The sequence below is a fragment of the Triticum aestivum genome, chromosome 5A, assembly GCF_018294505.1.
Source record: "Triticum aestivum cultivar Chinese Spring chromosome 5A, IWGSC CS RefSeq v2.1, whole genome shotgun sequence".
In the NCBI taxonomy this organism is placed as follows: domain Eukaryota; kingdom Viridiplantae; phylum Streptophyta; class Magnoliopsida; order Poales; family Poaceae; genus Triticum; species Triticum aestivum.
Genome location: NC_057806.1, coordinates 702205130 through 702223280, shown reverse-complemented (window position 1 = coordinate 702223280; position 18151 = coordinate 702205130). Strand labels below are relative to the sequence as shown.

The following is an 18151-nucleotide window of genomic DNA, read 5'->3' as shown; positions in this document are numbered from 1 at the left end:
AGTTGGTGACTTTCTGTCATCCTACAGCTAGAAAAGGATTGGCTTACATGACTTGGCTTTATTAATAAATGTCTGTCTGCATCGTAGTGATGTAGAGACAGGGGTTTATCCTCCTTTAAAAAAAACATGACTTGGCTTTTCTCAGCTGCTCTTTGACTGACCTCGTGCTCAGCAGTTCTTACAATGACCAAGTATATCATAATTCTCATTTTCCCTGGTTGTCGTCGGCTTGGTCCTTTGCGCATCTCGGAAGACTCACACTCCACATAGCTAAGCCCCTAGTTTCAAACAGGTCGAATAGTCTTAGTTTTTCTCTTTAGATCTTAAATTCTTAAGGACGTAGAACATTTAGAGACCCATTTAGAGATCTAGAACATTTAGAGATCAATTTATTTTCCATGCATAATTCCTATTTTATGCAATTGTGTATAATGCAAACGTTTCTTGAGTTTAAAATCCTAAGGATCCAGAACATTTAGTGATCAATTTATTTTCCATGCATAATTGCTATTTTACTGCAGTGCAAGGTCACTCAAATGACACACTTTTGTCTGTGCAGAGAAATAACCTACCTGCTGTCTGGCAGTACCTCGAGACGTTTGCTATACTTATTTACTTAAAATTTCTAACACTGGTAGTGAGAGCTCCTGTATGTCAATGCTTTTTGACCTGTGTGAGTGTGTGACCAGTACACTACACAATTCTGTAGATGTCAGTAGAATCTTTTTGTCTGTAACTACTGACCATTCTGATATTACTTGCTGGCTGAAGATCATCTTGTTGATATTTTCATGATAACTGGATGCGACAAAAAATGCACATTTAGTGAGATGTCTTTCCGTTTAGATCTGTATATTTATACATCTCCTCTTTGCAGGCACTAACTTCATATGTTTCTATAGCAGCAAACGTGATCCTTCATTTAATAAGAAGATGTTAACTACTCTGGCTCTCCATCGTCCATTAATGTCGTTGCTTCTTCCTGAAAGTAATCAACCACTTGGAGAGAAATTTGACCAGGCAACTGTATATCTGGTTGACGTGATCATGACAGGGGCTGTTACATATAGTAGTGGTATTAGGTGCGTTAATGCATGGATCCACATGCCACGATTTCTTCCTTGTTTGACACAATCAAAATTATTACTCACAGTAATTATTACTAAGAGGTGCATCAGATGGAGTACCTTTCAAAAAAAATTCAGATGGAGTACCTTAATTTGCTTCTTTGTTTTTTAAAAGAAAAAAGTGTCGCTTTGGCATCCCAAAAGGGAACTTTGATTATAGTATATCAAAGATTTGAATATGGCTGACCATGTCCGAAAAGTTCATGCAGAATAATCTAGTGGGCAGCCAAAGACAATTTCTATCCGTTGATTGGTTCCACTTGACTATGTCCGTTGCTCACGAGTTTGCACTGCTCGCCACGCCTATATAAACACATACATCCCGGCATATTGGAAGCATCACTCACCCAACAAATACAACAGGAATACACAAGAGAAAAGAAGACCCAAAGGAGCTGAAATCAAATGGCATCCTCCCCTTCTTTCCTTCTCCTCGCTGCTCTTCTTGCCTTGGTCTCATGGCAGGCCGTTGCATCCGATCCTGGCCCGCTCCAGGACTTTTGTGTCGCCGACATGCAATCACCAGGTACTGCTTACTTCATGCTTTCCTGTCCCGCTATCACCAAATACATATGTTGAAATAAATTTCTGAAAATTATATGCATGTTAAAACGGCTTTCTAGTAATACCTAAGCTTACCCTCTACATCTCTTCTATGCACCCAGTGCGTGTCAATGGATTTGTTTGCAAGAACCCGATGGAGGTCAATGCTGATGATTTCTTCAAGGCAGCCGCCCTCGACAAGCCTAGGGTGACCAACAAGGTTGGCTCCAACGTCACCTTGATCAATGTCATGCAGATTGCCGGACTCAACACCCTCGGCATCTCAATCGCGCGCATCGACTATGCTCCCTTGGGCCAGAACCCACCACATACGCACCCCCGCGCCACTGAGATCCTCACAGTGCTCGAGGGGACACTATACGTTGGATTTGTCACATCCAACCTGCCCGCCCCAGCCAGAAACAAGTTCTTCTCGAAGGTGCTCAACAAAGGTGATGTGTTTGTCTTCCCCGTGGGGCTCATCCACTTCCAATTCAACCCCAACCCCCATCAGCCCGCCGTTGCAATTGCCGCGCTCAGCAGCCAGAACCCAGGGGCTATCACAATTGCCAATGCAGTGTTTGGGTCAGACCCACCAATATCCGATGATGTTCTTGCCAAGGCGTTTCAGGTGGAAAAGAATACAATAGACTGGCTCCAGGCTCAGTTCTGGGAGAACAACCACAACTAAGTGAAAGGTTGGCTGATTACACAGAAGACCAGTGCGCAAATTAAGGACATGTTTGAGTTTCTAGATATGTATCCTAATCTATAAAATAAATGGAGCATATGCCATTCCATTCCGTGTCTGTAATGAGTGAATGTACTTCTACCTTCAGAATAATTGACAATATCGTTGTTTATCACACGGATATGATCTCATATTATTTTTTTTGGTTCTAATGTGTCGTATTTCTCATAAATATTTTGGGTTCTTTTCCCCTTGTTCCGAAATAATAGATGGTTACGTAAAAAAGAAAGAATACATGATTATCTGGTAGTCCAGTATATGTTTGATCCTAGGGTTGAACACCTAGGATTATCTTATAATACATGAGAAGTATGCGATGGTTGGAGCCCGATTGTTCTCAGGATTTAAATGTGAAAGTTGAATGTGCAAAGGTTGCAGCCTGGAATCGTTGTTCTGCTGTCTCGCTTTCTGGTGCATGCAATAAGAAATTTACGGTTCCCGCATGTAATATTTTAGCTTCCTTTTGGTTCAAACTCTTGTAAGTTCGATTGACAGTTGCTTTAATTGAAATTTCATGAGGTGTCCCGTTTTATCAAAATACTTATGTGTATTATTTTTCTTTTTCTTAAGTTGAGAACTAAAAATATGATCTTTACTAAGTGTTAGAAACTGGGCACACCGGACACCAGGTTCCAAAAATTAGGTCCAGCATACATACAAAAAACATGCATAAATACACAAAAGAAACGATTATTACCTAAACCGCCCAAAAATGAATATTATATGAGTTGTTTCTTTGTAACAAGCCTGTCATAGAAGAATTTTATCACAAAACGGACTTCGGCCGCTTGGCTGAACAATACATGGTGTTGAGCAAATCATCATACAAGATGATTAAAGAAAGCGTGGCAAACCAAGCCAAACACGCTGAGAGGAAGCACAAGAGAGGGTGGACCACCTGAAGACTCAAGCAGGACCGACGACGACATTCAACCACACACCACCTGGAAGAAACATTGGACTTTCTCGCGCCGAGACCACCTAACTTCTCTTAGCAAGACGATGTTAACTACTCTTACTAAGATCACGTGAATTGTTTCTGCTCTCTACCATCATTGTTTATGCGTGCGTGTCTTCGTCCTCATTGACACAATCCTTTAACTACTGCGTCAACCTGCAACCTTAATTTTTTTATATCACTAGGTGACTCATATTGCCTAGTTTCTCTGTTTTTTTTTCCTGGAGGATGGTAAGATATTCCATTATATCTCCAACCGTGCTTTCTAATCATATGTATGTTAAGCTGCTAACACACATCTATAAACGTATAAGTACGTGTATGTCCTTTTTATCCCATGCCATATCTTGTGCACAGTTTTGTTCATGACAAATCCGGTGACAAATATATAGTTCGATTATGTTAGTGGCCACAGCTTGAAAAGCTTGGTTGCATGCATTCTGAAGCAACTTAAAAGAAGGGAGAGTGGATAAATCTAAGCAGATGACATTGTCTAGGTAGAAAACGATTGCTTTGCATCACTTGTCTTTTCTCAACTCCTCCTTGACCTCGTGCGCACCAGTTCTCACCATGACCAAGTATGTGATATCTAATAAACTATGGTGATGGGTCGTGACTTTTCGTGGAACCAACCCTCCATGCATTGTGCCGACTTGGGTGAGATGGATAAATAATCGTAATTACTACTCAGACATACACCAGATGATGCAATAGCGCTTAGGCATATTGAAAGAAAACTTGAGAAGTTTGTGCAAAACTTTAATCAAAAGCCAATAGATGATTATATGTTAATGTGCTCAGAGGTTGCAATGTTCAAGTTGAATGTGCAAAAGTTGCTTCCAGGAGTCATTCTTGTGGTCTGTCTTTCTCGTGCATCTAAGAAGTAGTCTACGCTTCCTTTGCTATGAAACTTGTTGTTGTGGTTGTCATTAGTTCTATTTTTCCTCATTGTTCCGTTTTAGCTTCCTTTGGGTTCAAAGTCTTGTAAGTTTGATTGATCATTCTCCAGAAAAACTATTGTAGATATCTGAGTCCCAAAAAAACAATTAATATTTGAGTTGTTTCTTTGTAATAAGCTTGTGATAGAAGCAATTATATCATCTGGAAACTTTTTTTTCTATACTAAATCTGCCAACAGACACCTCGAATAAATTAATCTGTTTATGAGTGGCCGCTTGGCCTAGTCTAGTCATTCGATGCACTATTTACTCTAGCAAAAGAAGCAGGTGAGGTCTGGTGCCATGAAGCTAGTCAGGAAGGCTAGGTTTATACACTGAACTGGTCATGCATGATAAAACTCTTCGCTAGAAGATGTTAACTAGTCTTGCTTAGATCGTATGGAAACTTCCTGCTCTCCATCGTCATGGCATTTGTATCATCTCTCCTTTTGGTTTGGTACTTCGTCCATTAATGTCGTTGCTTCTTCCTGTAAGTACTCAACCACTTCGAGAGACATCTGACCAAGTAAATATCGGATTGACATGATGATAACAAACAGGGGCTGCTACGAATCCGTTTACTACTCTGTCATCTTATGTTGCTGGAATTTCATGACAAATCTATTGGCAAATATATAATTTCGTAGTTCCAAAAGCTAGATAGCACACATAATACTATATCAACTTGTGGAGCGAACAGGAGTAGTAGTCACTCTATATGTCTTTAGTAGTCATGCACCCATGTATCAGGCTCACGTAAGAGTAGGTAACTTTGTCTATGTCGGCATCAAGCTAGAAAATAATTGTTTGCCTTGTATAACTTGGCTTTTCTCAACTGCTCTCTTTGACTGATTTCGCGGGAACCAGTTCAGACTATGACCAGGTATATGATAGTATGATAGAAACACAGGATATTTAGATATATAATTAAACTTGTGGAATTCATTTGTTTCTCTTGCTGGATATTTCTTGTTTATAAATATTTTCCTTCATTAATAATGGCGACGGGTGGTGAATTTCCCTGGAATTAGCCCTGCATGCATTGTTGAGACTCGGGTTAAATGGAGAAACAATCATCGTTACTACTCAGTCGTACATCACATAGAGTTCCTTTATCTATCTGTATACGCTGCATTGCTTCATTTGAAGGGAAAACATTTATGCAAAATAGTTTAATCAGCAGCCCGAGACCATTTCAATCTGTTGGTCGGTTCCACCTGACTATGTCTATTGCTCCCGAGTTCGCACACGCCTCACTGCGCCTATATAAACACATACAACCCCTGCATGCTCAAAGCATCACTCAGGCAACAAACACAAAGCGGAACACAAGAGAAAAGAAGAGCCCAAGAAACTAAACTCAAATGGCATCATCCTCTTCCATCCTTCTCTTTGCTGCTCTTCTTGCACTGGTCTCATGGCAGGCCACTGCCTCTGATCCTAGCCCACTCCAGGACTTTTGCGTCGCCGACCTGCATTCACCAGGTACTACGCACTTCATGGTTTCCTGTCATGTTATCACTAGATACGTATGTTGCAATCAGATTCTGAAAATTATATCCAAGAAAACGACTTTGTAAGATCTAACCTTAAATGTTACATCTCCTCCCTGCACCCAGTGCGTGTCAATGGGTTTGTTTGCAAGAACCCGATGGAAGTTAACGCAGTCGACTTCTTCAAGGCAGCCAACCTCGACAAGCCTAGGGTGACCAACAAGGTTGGATCCAACGTCACTTTGATCAACGTCATGCAGATTGCTGGACTCAACACCCTCGGCATCTCAATTGCGCGCATCGACTATGCTCCCTTGGGTCAGAACCCACCACATACGCACCCTCGCGCCACTGAGATCCTCACGGTGCTCGAGGGGACACTATATGTTGGCTTTGTCACATCCAACCAGCCCGCCCCCAACAGAAACAAGTTCCTTTCCAAGATGCTCAACAAAGGTGATGTGTTTGTCTTCCCCGTGGGGCTCATCCACTTCCAATTCAACCCCAACCCCCACCAGCCCGCTATTGCAATTGCCGCGCTCAGCAGCCAGAACCCAGGGGCTATCACAATTGCCAATGCAGTGTTTGGGTCGGACCCACCAATATCATATGATATTCTTGCCAAGGCATTTGAGGTGGAAAAGAATACAATAGACTATCTCCAGGCTCAATTTTGGGAGAACAACCACAACTAAGTCAGACATTTGTTGATTACACAGAGGATTAGTGCATAAATCAAGGATTTGATTGAATATCTCGAGCATCCTTATATCTATAAAATAAATGGAGAATATGTCATGCCGCTGTGTGTCTGTAAGCCATGAATGTATTTCAATGTTATGAATAATCAACAATATCTTTTTTCATCACTCTGATATGATGCCGTATGCTATTTTGGTTATTATGTGTCATATTTCCCATAACGAACGAAAATTCAGGGTTCTTTTTCCCCTTCTCCGATACAATAGACGATTATCTAGTAATTTAATGTAAGTTTGCTGGTTTGGTTGAACACGTTGGGAAATTCCTCATATATAGTGCTTGTGTGCAATACATCTGCGGCACTATAATGTCTGCCATCGGTTATGACGAAAAAGGGGTTCCCCGCTTTATATTATATAAAGCAACCATCACCGCATTACAACCGTGTAGACCGATATAAACACACGCCACCACCGCACACAACACACACGCAAGACAAGATACAAAGGTGTCAGGCACTAACACACCACCCCACCGACTACCAAACTAACTACACATATGCGAAAAAGGCCGTTTGGAGCCGATGGAGACCTCCACCATGAATCACAATGAAGAGGTGTGACCGACAACGATGAAGCCAGGACTCCAAAATGGTGTCTCCCAGAAGGGTACGACCACTGATAGCCACCACCGCCCGATCATGTAGATCAACTTTTCATCCGGAGCATGACTAAAGGAGCCAGAACGCCGCGACGAAGCCTACAGGAAGGATACGACGTCAATAGATGCTGCCACCATCGGCCAGTACACGGATTGGGCAAGTGATGCACCCCAGCGTTCACACCTCCGTCGCACCCTAGCTCCGCTAAACACCCGCAACCAAGCCACCCGCGTGGCCATGGCTGCCCGCTCGCACCTGAGACGCACACTCCGCCTACGAATGCCGCGCCTCCTACCGCCAGGGCTGCCACCCTACATTCAAACCCCTCCAAGACCAGCCAAAGTTTTCGGCTTTGGTCCAAAAGGCAGCCCCCAACCTACGGGGCCGAAGCATATGTCCTGCCTAGAACACCGCTGGAGCTATGGCAGCGCACACAGGCATGGAAAGGGGGACGAAGGGGAGAGGACGTACGCATCCACGACCAGCACAACCTTGCACCGCCATCCCTCTCACAAACCTCCCCACCGAGCACCCCATGTGCTGCCCCACCTCGGCGGACGGCATAGCTCAACGCGCGAGACCACCAACGACACCCGACCACCGGCGAGGACAACCCCGTGAAATGCCAGCATCGACCAAAACTGCTCACCGGGGATCCCACCTTCGAGCTCGCTGTTGTCCACTGTCGGAGCAACCGAAGCTAACCAGCCGCCCTTTGTTCTACTGCTGCTACGCCTCCTCCACCACCAGCAGAGGCCATGACGGGGGCAGCTGCCCGTAACCCGTGTCGTCCGGATCTAGATCTAGAAGCCTAGATCACCATCGTCGCAAGCGCCCAGACACGCCCATCCACCAAGCTGCCAGGAAACTGGGCAGCAGGGTGCTGGAGCACAGCGTCCATCCACTATATTACCGTGGCACACGGCCCCCGCCATGTTCTGGCTCATGTCACCAGCCCTCACCAGCCCCGCATGGGCAAGAAGAGCCAGAGGCCCCACCGCTGGCGGAGATGGTTGGGCTTTGCCTGACCGCACCGTCAAGCGGCGGTGAGGGCCAGTGGGATTGAGGGTCCCCCCGGTCACCTCGTGGGAGGAGGGAGGAGGATTTCTCTTCCTAGTCATGTCTGCCATTGGTTATGACGCGTGGACAACCTAATTGACTAGAAGATGGACAAGGGGCCCACAAGCCCGGGGGTGCAGCCTAACCCCTGGTCCACCACCCAGGCTTGTGGGCCCCCTGCAGCTCCGTATGACATAATTCTTGTCCTATAAATTCCCAATATTCCCGACACCCTCAGAGAGACAAACAAGAGAATTTTATCGCCGCCGCAAGTCTCTGTTCCGAACCAATCCCATCTAGAGCCCTGTTTTGGAGCTCTACCGGGCGGGGGGGGGGGAACCGTTGGGGTGGCCATCTGCATAAACCTTGCTGCCTCCATGTTGATGTCTGAGTAGTTACTTCAGGATCTATGGTTCCATAGTAGCAGCTAGATGACTTCTTCTCTCTCTCTCTATCTCTCTTTGATCTTCAATACAATGATCTCCTCTAAGATCAATCCGATGTAATTCTTATGGTGTCTTTGTTGTGATCCGATGATTTGTGGATTTATGACCAGATTGTTCATTGAATAGAATTGGAGTTTCTTTGTTGTATGATTAAGTAACTATGTGTACTTTTTGAGTTATTTGTCTTCCCTATCCCGAGATAGACGGGTAATTCTTCAGAGGGAGTGGTGCATAGTAGTAGGTTCAACCTCACGGTGATCTTGCCCAGTGACAAAAAGGGGGCAAAAGGCACATGATGTGTTGTTGCTACTAAGGATAAAACAACGGGGATTGATCTTATTGCTACGTTTCTTTCTGTTGAGCTACATCAGGTCATCTTGCTTATTGCGTTACTCTATTTCTTGCCAACTTAACACTGTGACATGCATGCTGGATAGCGGTCTTGGGGTGGGGTAATAGTAGTAGATGCAGATGGATTATGGTCTAATTATCATGCACATGATGCCTATACAAGATTATGCCATGAATGATATTTATTTTTCAATTGCCCAACAATAATTTGTTTACTATGCCATTACTTGCTTTCGAGAGAGAAGTCACTAGTGAACCTATGGCACCCGGGTCCATTCTCTATTATTATTTGTGTTGCTCTATTGCTCTCTCTACTATTTTTCCATTTGACATATCATTGTCTATCGCTATTTGCTTTTAACTTTGTAACTAGCAAGATGAGGGGATTAACAACCCCCTTGCCAAGTTGGGGGCAAGCATTTATTTTGTTTGTGTGCAGGTGCTACTTATCTTGCTAGCTTGTGGACTTCTACTGGTTCGATAAACCTTGGTTCTTAACTGAGGAAAATACTTTTTACTGTTGTGCTACATCACCCTTCCTATTACGGGATTAGCAGGGAACTGGTGTTGCATGAACTCATCTGTAAAGTATCGAGGGTGTGTAACTCCTCAGACACTTGCAGTCGTGTGGCGTACGTCCGACATCGTTGTTGTGTAGTCGCAAGTGTAGTCGCGCACATCGCCATTCTTTGCTAGCTACGCAAAATATCCTGTCTGTCTAGCAGGTGGGCATTGCCGAGACTTGTAGATTGGTCGATGTGGGGTTTCGGAGCTTAAGGGCCACTTCCCCTTGGGTTTGTATCTCATGGTGGTCAGTGGTGGATTGACTCCACCTCGGGCTCCATGCGCCTCGAAGGCATATTTTTCAGTGCCTATCTGTCGATCTCTGCACTAGGGAGGACGGTCGAGGCTTTCAACCCAGTTACGTTTTGAAAACGCGCTGTCCTCGGTCTCCGCATCCATCTAGTCTAGCAAGTTGCCATGGGGTAAGATCTGTTAGCACCGGTCTGTTCGAGCTTGTTCTCGGGCCTGCTCGGCCCTAAGGAGCTCGTTCCATATCTCGTTTATCTCATCTTCTTCGGTCTTGAGATGTTGGGACTTCTTTTTGATGCTTTTGGTCGTACTAGCCAATCGCTTGCACATAGTTTTGAGCTGGGGTACCTCAAGGGGTAGCTCGAAAGCGTCATACTCATCGGGGCCAAGGCTTCCTTCCTCCTCATCCTCCAAATCATATTCTCCGTCGTTAGGGTCATCATCGTCCCCATTGATCATGTTGTCGCCGTTGTTATTGCCGGCGCTATTGTCTAGTGTGTGGAATAACTATTTTCCCGTGTCTTTGTGGAAATTGGTTATCTGTGGGGGAGACAACAATTCATTGGACAATATGGAAACTAGGAACTCGGCTTGCTTATTGAACCCAACACACCCCCCTAAGCCGTGGCCTAGAGGAGGCCGTTGTCCTCGACGTCGGCGTCCGCTAGCAGCGCCCGCTCCGCCGCTGGCGCCTTCCGCAGCTCCGGGAAATCGCGCTTGAAGTGGCCGCGCTCACCGCACTTGTAGCAGCGACCACACCTGTTGCCGCCATCCCGCGTAGCCATGCTGCGTGCGTCGTCATCATCGTCCCATGCTCCCCCTTGGCACCACTCCCGTGCTCGCCACTGCGCCGCCCCGTACAGAAGCTGGCCGTCTGCCTGCTCGCCGCCGCTCTACCCACGGCGCCGCACATGCTCATCGAACGCGCGCAGCCGCCCAAGCACCTTGTCGTACATCAGCTCCTCCAGCATGCAGAACTGCTCAATCCCGGCGACGACAGGGAAGAGAAGGCCCGGCACCGTTTCCATGAGCTTCTTCACCAGCTCGGTGTCGCTCAGCGTCTCGCCCAGGCTCGCGAGCCTCGCCGTCATCCCTGCCAGCCTCCCGGTGTAGACGTCCAGGGACTCGCCGTCCTCCATCTTCAACCGATCCAGCTCGCCGTGCAGCGTCGCCCTCCTCGCCGCGCGCACCCGTTTAGCACCGATGAAACGCAATTTGAGGGAGTCCCATACCTCCTTTGCAGTGAGTTTCGCCGCCACCTGCAGCAGGACATCTTCCGGCAGCCCCGCCAAGATCATCGCCCTCGCCGTCTTGCACTTCTTCCTGTTGACTGCCACGTCGTTTGCCGGCGCCACCGCCTCCCACAGCGTGTAGGCATCAAGGATCGCCTACGCCTTGATCGCCCACATGGTGTAGTTCTCCGACGAGAGCATCAGCATGTTCATGGACACCGATCTGCCCGCGCCGCCGCCGCCGTGTGGAACCAGCGCCATGGACTCCGGTGAGCTGCTCAACCTGAAGCTCTGATGCCAATTGTTGGCGCCAAACCCTAAACCCTAGCTCTACCTCTCCCTCTCCCTCTCTCGGAGCTCTCTCTCTCTCTCTTCTCTCTCTCTCTCTGTGGCACGAACCAACGAAGAAAGGAGGAAGATGAAGGAGAAAACACAGGGCACATGTGGTTTGCCGGCGCACGAACGCCCCAGCCGCACATACGGCTTGTTCTTTACCTCGAGCTCGAACTCAACCTGCCAACGAGCCACAGGGAGGATCCGGGGTCTTATACCCGCGAGCACTGACATGCCAGGCCTCGCCTCGCACCCACTCGCTCCCCCACTCCCCCACGCCCCGCGCGCTCTGGCCGCGCCCACGCATCGTGCCCGAACGCGATCGCCGCGGCCACCCCGCGCGCCCGATGCGGTCTACCCCTCCCTTTTGCTCGCTAACAGAACCGCGCGGCCCCACACACACACGCGCTGGCTCACACACTCACACACGCACACCTACCCATGCAACCCCGCCGCGATCCCGATGTGTTCGACCCGGTCCACACGCGCTCACCGCGTCGATCGTCACCACGGCTTATTGAACCCAACAACACACACCTCCAAGAAATTAATCTGTTTATAACTTGGCCACCTGGCCTAGTCTTTTTAATGTATGTTCTCCCTCCGTAAAGAAATATAAGAGCATTTACATCACTACTTTAGAGATCTAAAAGCTCTTATATTTCTTTACAGAGGGAGTACTATTTACAATAGCAAAAGAAGCAGGTGAGGTCTGGTGCCATTAACTTTGTCAGCAAGGCTAACCAGATTGTTAGATTTATACACTGAACTGGTCATGTATGATAAAACTCTTTGCAAGAAGATGTTAACTAGTCTTGCTAAGATCATATGGAATATTCCTGCTCTCCATCGTCATGGCATTTGTATCAGCTCTCCTTTTGGTTGGGCACTTCGTCCATTAATGTCGTCACTTCTTCCTGCAAGTACTCAACCACTTTGAGAGACATCTGACCAAGTAAATATCCCACTGACATGATGATAACGTATAGGGGCTGCTACAAATCTGCTAACAACTCTGTCGCCCTTTGTTACTGGATTTCATGAAAAAACTATTGGCAAATATATAATTTCATAGTTTGAAAAGGTCGATTGCACACATGATTCTGTATCAACTACTGAAAAGAACAGGGGTAGTAGTCACTCTATATGTCTTTAGAAATCATGCGCCCATGAATCAAGCCTACGCGTGAGTAAGTGACTTCATCTATGTCGGCATCAAGCTAGAAAATGATTGATTGCCTTACATGACCTGGCTTCTCAACTGCTCTTTGACTGGTTTCGTCCGCACCGGTTCCGACTATGACCAAGTATATGATATCGAATTAAACTAGTGCCAGATGTTTCTTCTCTTAAAAATATTTTCCTTAATAGTGATGGGTGGTGAATTTTCCTGAAATTGACCCTGCATGCATTGTGGCGACTCGGGTGAGATGGAGAAACATTCATAATTACTACTCAGCCGTGCACATCACCATAGAATAGCTTTATATGGCTGTATACTCTGCATTACTTCTTTGAAGGGAAAACGTGTCTTAAATGGGCGTATATGCAGTAGTTTAATTAGCAGCAAGAGACCAGTTCAATTGGTTGGTTGGTTTCACTTGACTAAGTCTACAATTGCTAACGATTTCAGGCGCTGCTCGCTGCAGCTGTATAAACTCATACATCCCTGCATGTTCAAACCATCACTCACGCCACAATCACAAACAGAAACACAGGAGAGAGAAAAAGATCAGATGGCATCCTCCTCTTCCTTCCTTCTCCTCGCTGTTCTTCTTGCCTTGGTCTCATGGCAGGCCACTGCCTCCGATCCTAGCCCCCTCCAGGACTTTTGTGTCGCCGACATGAATTCACCAGGTACTATCCGGTTCCTCATCATGTTCTCACCAAATAAATATGTTGAAATGAATTTCTGGAAATTATATGCAAGTCGAAACAACTTTGTAAGACCTAAGCTTACATTATAAATCTCTTCTATGCACCAGTACGTGTCAATGGGTTTGTTTGCAAGAACCCAATGGAGGTTAACGTTGATGACTTCTTCAAGGCAGCCACCATCGACAAGCCTAGGGTGACCAACAACTCGGCATCTCAATTGCGCGCATTGACTATGCTCCCTTGGGTCAGAACCCACCACATACGCACCCTCGCGCCACTGAGATCCTCACGGTGCTCGAGGGGACACTGTATGTTGGCTTTGTTACATCCAACCAGCCCGCCCCAAACAGAAACAAGTTCCTCTCGAAGGTGCTCAACAAAGGTGATGTGTTCGTCTTGCCCGTGGGGCTCATCCACTTCCAATTCAACCCCAACCCCCACAAGCCTGCCGTTGCAATTGCCGCGCTTAGCAGCCAGAACCCAGGGGCTATCACAATTGCCAATGCGGTGTTTGGGTCAGACCCACAAATATCCGATGATGTTCTTGCCAAGGCGTTTCAGGTGGAAAAGAATACAGTAGACTGGCTTCAGGCCCAGTTCTGGGAGAACAACCACAACTAAGTGAAACGGTTGGCTTATTACACGGAGGACCTGTGCGCAAATTAAGAACATGTTTGAGTTTGTAGATATGCATCCTAATCTATAAAATAAATGGAGCATATGTCATCCCATTGTTGTGTCTGTAATGAGTGAATGTATTTCTACCTTCTGAATAATTGACAATATCATTTTAGCACACTGATATGATCTCATATGCTTTTTTGGTTCTAATGTTTCGTATTTCTCAATAAAAAATAAATATTTTAGGCTCTTTTTCCCTTGTTCCGAAACAAGAGATGACTAGGTCAAAAAAAGGAAACAATACACGATTATATGGTAATCCAGTATATGTTTGATGCTAGGGTTGAACACCGAGGATTATGTTGCAATACGTGCGAAGTATGCGATGGTTGGAGCCCGATTGTGCTCAGGATTTAAATGTGAAAGTTGAATGTGCAAAAGTAGCCTCCTAGAGTCATTGTTCTGCTTTCTTGCTTTCTGGTGTATGCTATAAGAAATTTGCGGTTCCTGCTTGTAATATTTTTAGCTTCCTTTTGGTTCAAAAATCTTGTAAGTTCAATTGACGGTTGCTTTAATGAAATTTTGATGAGGTGGATCGTTTTATCAAAAAACTTATGAGCATTATTTTTGTTTTTCTGAAGTTGAGATAAAAATATGATTTTTACTAAGTTTTAGAAACTGGGCACACCGGAGACCAGATTCCAAAAATTTGCTCCAACATACATATAGAAAACACGCGTAAATGTACAAAAGAATAGATTATTACCTAACCCCCTCAAAATGAATATTATTTAAGTTATTTCTTTGTAACAAGCATGTCATAGAAGCATTTTATCACAAAACGGACTTCGGCCGCATGGCTGAACGATATATGGTGTTGAGGAAATCATCATACAGGATGATCAAAGAGAGCATGACAAACCAAGACAAACACACTAACAAGCACTAGAAGTGCCCAATTAGACGCCTCCAGCATGCCGCGAGAGGAAGCACAGGAGAGGCGGGACCACCTGAAGACTCAACCAGGACCGATGATGACATTTAACCAGATGCCACCTTGAAGAAAACGCTGGACTCTGTCACGTCGACACCACCCAACTGCTATTAGAGAGGACCGTCTACCCAAACCAAGGAGCTTTGACCCTACCAGCGAGCAGAGATGACGAAAGGAGGTCATTGCTGCATGTACAAGATAGGTGCAAGCAATACGGTGGATCTCCATACCATTCTGAACACGCCACCGCGACTGAAAGACTACACTCACCGATGACGAACCCAAAAGGGTCATGACGCACTGTGCCGCCACCATCGCGTCGGCTGTGGGAGAACAATGACGATGATCCAAAGATGGACGTGACTACCAAGACATCACCTCCACCAGCGTCGAGGTGCCGAACTTTCGCCTGAACCGTCCCGCACCCTCGTCATACGTCCGGCCTGTACCTTCACCTGTGCGGCGGGCGTGTGCGTGCGTATATATACCTTCACTTGTACTGCAGCTGTATAAAATCATACATCCCTGCATGTTCAAACCATCACTCACGCCACAATCACAAACAGAAACACAGGAGAGAGAAAAAGATCAGATGGCATCCTCCTCTTCCTTCCTTCTCCTCGCTGTTCTTCTTCCCTTGGTCTCATGGCAGGCCACTGCCTCCGATCCTAGCCCCCTCCAGGACTTTTGTGTCGCCCACATGAATTCACCAGGTACTATCCGGTTCCTCATCATGTTCTCACCAAATAAATATGTTGAAATGAATTTCTGGAAATTATATGCAAGTCGAAACAACTTTGTAAGACCTAAGCTTACATTATAAATCTCTTCTATGCACCAGTACGTGTCAATGGGTTTGTTTGCAAGAACCCAATGGAGGTTAACGTTGATGACTTCTTCAAGGCAGCCGCCCTCGACAAGCCTAGGGTGACCAACAAGGTTGGATCCAACGTCACTTTGATCAACGTCATGCAGATTGCTGGACTCAACACCCTCGGCATCTCAATTGCGCGCATTGACTATGCTCCCTTGGGTCAGAACCCACCACATACGCACCCTCGCGCCACTGAGATCCTCACGGTGCTCGAGGGGACACTGTATGTTGGCTTTGTTACATCCAACCAGCCCGCCCCAAACAGAAACAAGTTCCTCTCGAAGGTGCTCAACAAAGGTGATGTGTTCGTCTTCCCCGTGGGGCTCATCCACTTCCAATTCAACCCCAACCCCCACAAGCCTGCCGTTGCAATTGCCGCGCTCAGCAGCCAGAACCCAGGGGCTATCACAATTGCCAATGCGGTGTTTGGGTCAGACCCACAAATATCCGATGATGTTCTTGCCAAGGCATTTCAGGTGGAAAAGAATACAGTAGACTGGCTTCAGGCCCAGTTCTGGGAGAACAACCACAACTAAGTGGAGGGCAAGATAGACATGTCTGAAGATTATGAAAAGTTTTATGAAATTCCTCCATTCAAAGTCAAGGCTGACCCAAGCATCCTAATAAACGATGAAGATTATCCATGGTTACGGCGCAATAAGCAAAGCACACAAGCGAAAAAAGTGAAGACTTTCTCTCCACAACTATTATGATGATACCATACCAACTTTCAACCTTTTTGTAGTTCATTTGAAATGCATGTTGTAACAGACGAGTTTCCGTATGAAATCCTGATACTTCGAAACAGATTGTCCGTTTTATACACGAAGTGCATCCAGTTTTTGCCGTAACCCTCTCTACTTTCTTGCACATCCTATGTGGGTGAAATGATGATACCATGCCAACTTTCAACCTTTTCAGAGTTCATTTCTACTGCTTTTTAATTTCAGGGTCTTATAGCTCAAAATAATCAGTAAATGCATGGAAAATAACAAATATCATAAAAAATAAATAAGTAATTAGAAACAGAATAAAATAAACTTTAATAAAATATATAAGTAGAAACAAAATAAAATAAACTTTAATAACATAAATAAAATTTGTGAAACTAAAATTATCAACGTATTTTCTGTTCAAGATCATTAAAAGCAAAAAGAATTTTCATAAAGAACTTTTTTTGTTAGGAACTTTAATAGCAAAAAGAATTATCATAAAATAAAATAAATAAGTAATTAGAAACAAAATAAAATAAAATAAATAAGTATTTTGTTGTAAGTAGAAACAAAATAAAATAAATAAACCAAAAATGAAAATAAATAAACTGGGAAAAATAAAATAAAAAACGCCACCTATTGGGCCACCACGGCCTGAATACGACTAGAAACTCACCCATGGGTCAGGATTCAGGCCCGTAGAAGGCCCAATAGGCCCACATGTAGATACAGTATGTTTAGGCCCGAAAGCCTGCATTTTTTGAGGAGCTCGAGAGGGCAGCGGGAGTGGGGCTTATTACACAAAAGAAAAGATTATTACCAAAACCCCCCAAAAATGAATATTATTTGAGTTGTTTCTTTTTAACAAGCCTGTCATAGAAGCATTTTATCACAAAATGCACTTCGCCCGCTTGGCCGAAGGATATATGGTGTTGAGGAAATCATCATACAAGATGATCCAAGAAAGCATGGCAAACCAAGCCAAACATGCTAACAACTACCGGAACTGCCCAATTAGAAGCCTCCAGCATGCCGCCGAGAGGAAGAACATGAGTGCTGGACCACCTGAATACTCAACCTGGACCGACGACGACATTCAACCACACGCCACCTTGAAGAAAACCCTGGACTTCATCGCACCGACACCACCCAACTACTCTAAGAGAGGACCCTCTGCCTAAACCAAGGATTGCTGACCCTACCGGTGGGTAGAGATGATGAAAGGAGGACATTGTTGCGTGTACAAGATAGGTGCAAGGAATACGGTAAGTCACCAAATTTGAGGTAGGATCGATTGGATCGCCATACCATTCTGAACAAGACACCGCGATGGAAAGATGACTACACTCACTGATGACGAACCCAAGAGGGTCATGACGCATTGCACTGCCACAACCACGTCCGCTGGGGCGGAGGGTTTTCACCCCGAGCTAGGATGGCGGGAGAACAATGGCGATGATCCCAAGAGGAATGTGACTACCATGACATCGCCTCAACCAGCGTCGAGACGCAGAAATTTCGCTTGGACCGTCCCGCACACTTGCCAGAAGTCTAGCCTGCCGTCCAGGGCCATCACCTCAACGTATGACACCCCAAACCCATGCCTCGTCACCAAGATGTTGGTACGAGGTCACCGGAGAAGGCCATCAAACCATAGTGAGGCT

General features: G+C 45.7%; 3 protein-coding genes across 3 annotated transcripts; all 3 read left to right on the top strand.

Annotated features, from left to right (window-relative positions):
- The first annotated feature begins 1478 nt into the window (after positions 1 to 1478).
- Positions 1479 to 2488, top strand: LOC123108524 (germin-like protein 8-5). Its single transcript, XM_044530301.1, has 2 exons — positions 1479 to 1653; positions 1793 to 2488. Exons 1-2 carry the CDS (start codon positions 1533 to 1535, stop codon positions 2359 to 2361), a joined length of 690 nt encoding a protein of 229 aa, XP_044386236.1. The 5' UTR covers positions 1479 to 1532; the 3' UTR covers positions 2362 to 2488.
- Positions 2489 to 5681: 3193 nt separating this feature from the next.
- Positions 5682 to 6505, top strand: LOC123108523 (germin-like protein 8-5). Its single transcript, XM_044530300.1, has 2 exons — positions 5682 to 5802; positions 5937 to 6505. Exons 1-2 carry the CDS (start codon positions 5682 to 5684, stop codon positions 6503 to 6505), a joined length of 690 nt encoding a protein of 229 aa, XP_044386235.1.
- An 8987-nt stretch (positions 6506 to 15492) lies between these two features.
- LOC123108522 (germin-like protein 8-11) lies at positions 15493 to 16310 on the top strand. The gene is made up of 2 exons (XM_044530299.1): positions 15493 to 15613; positions 15742 to 16310. The coding sequence occupies exons 1-2, from the start codon at positions 15493 to 15495 to the stop codon at positions 16308 to 16310; spliced, it is 690 nt and encodes a 229-aa protein (XP_044386234.1).
- Positions 16311 to 18151: the final 1841 nt, after the last annotated feature.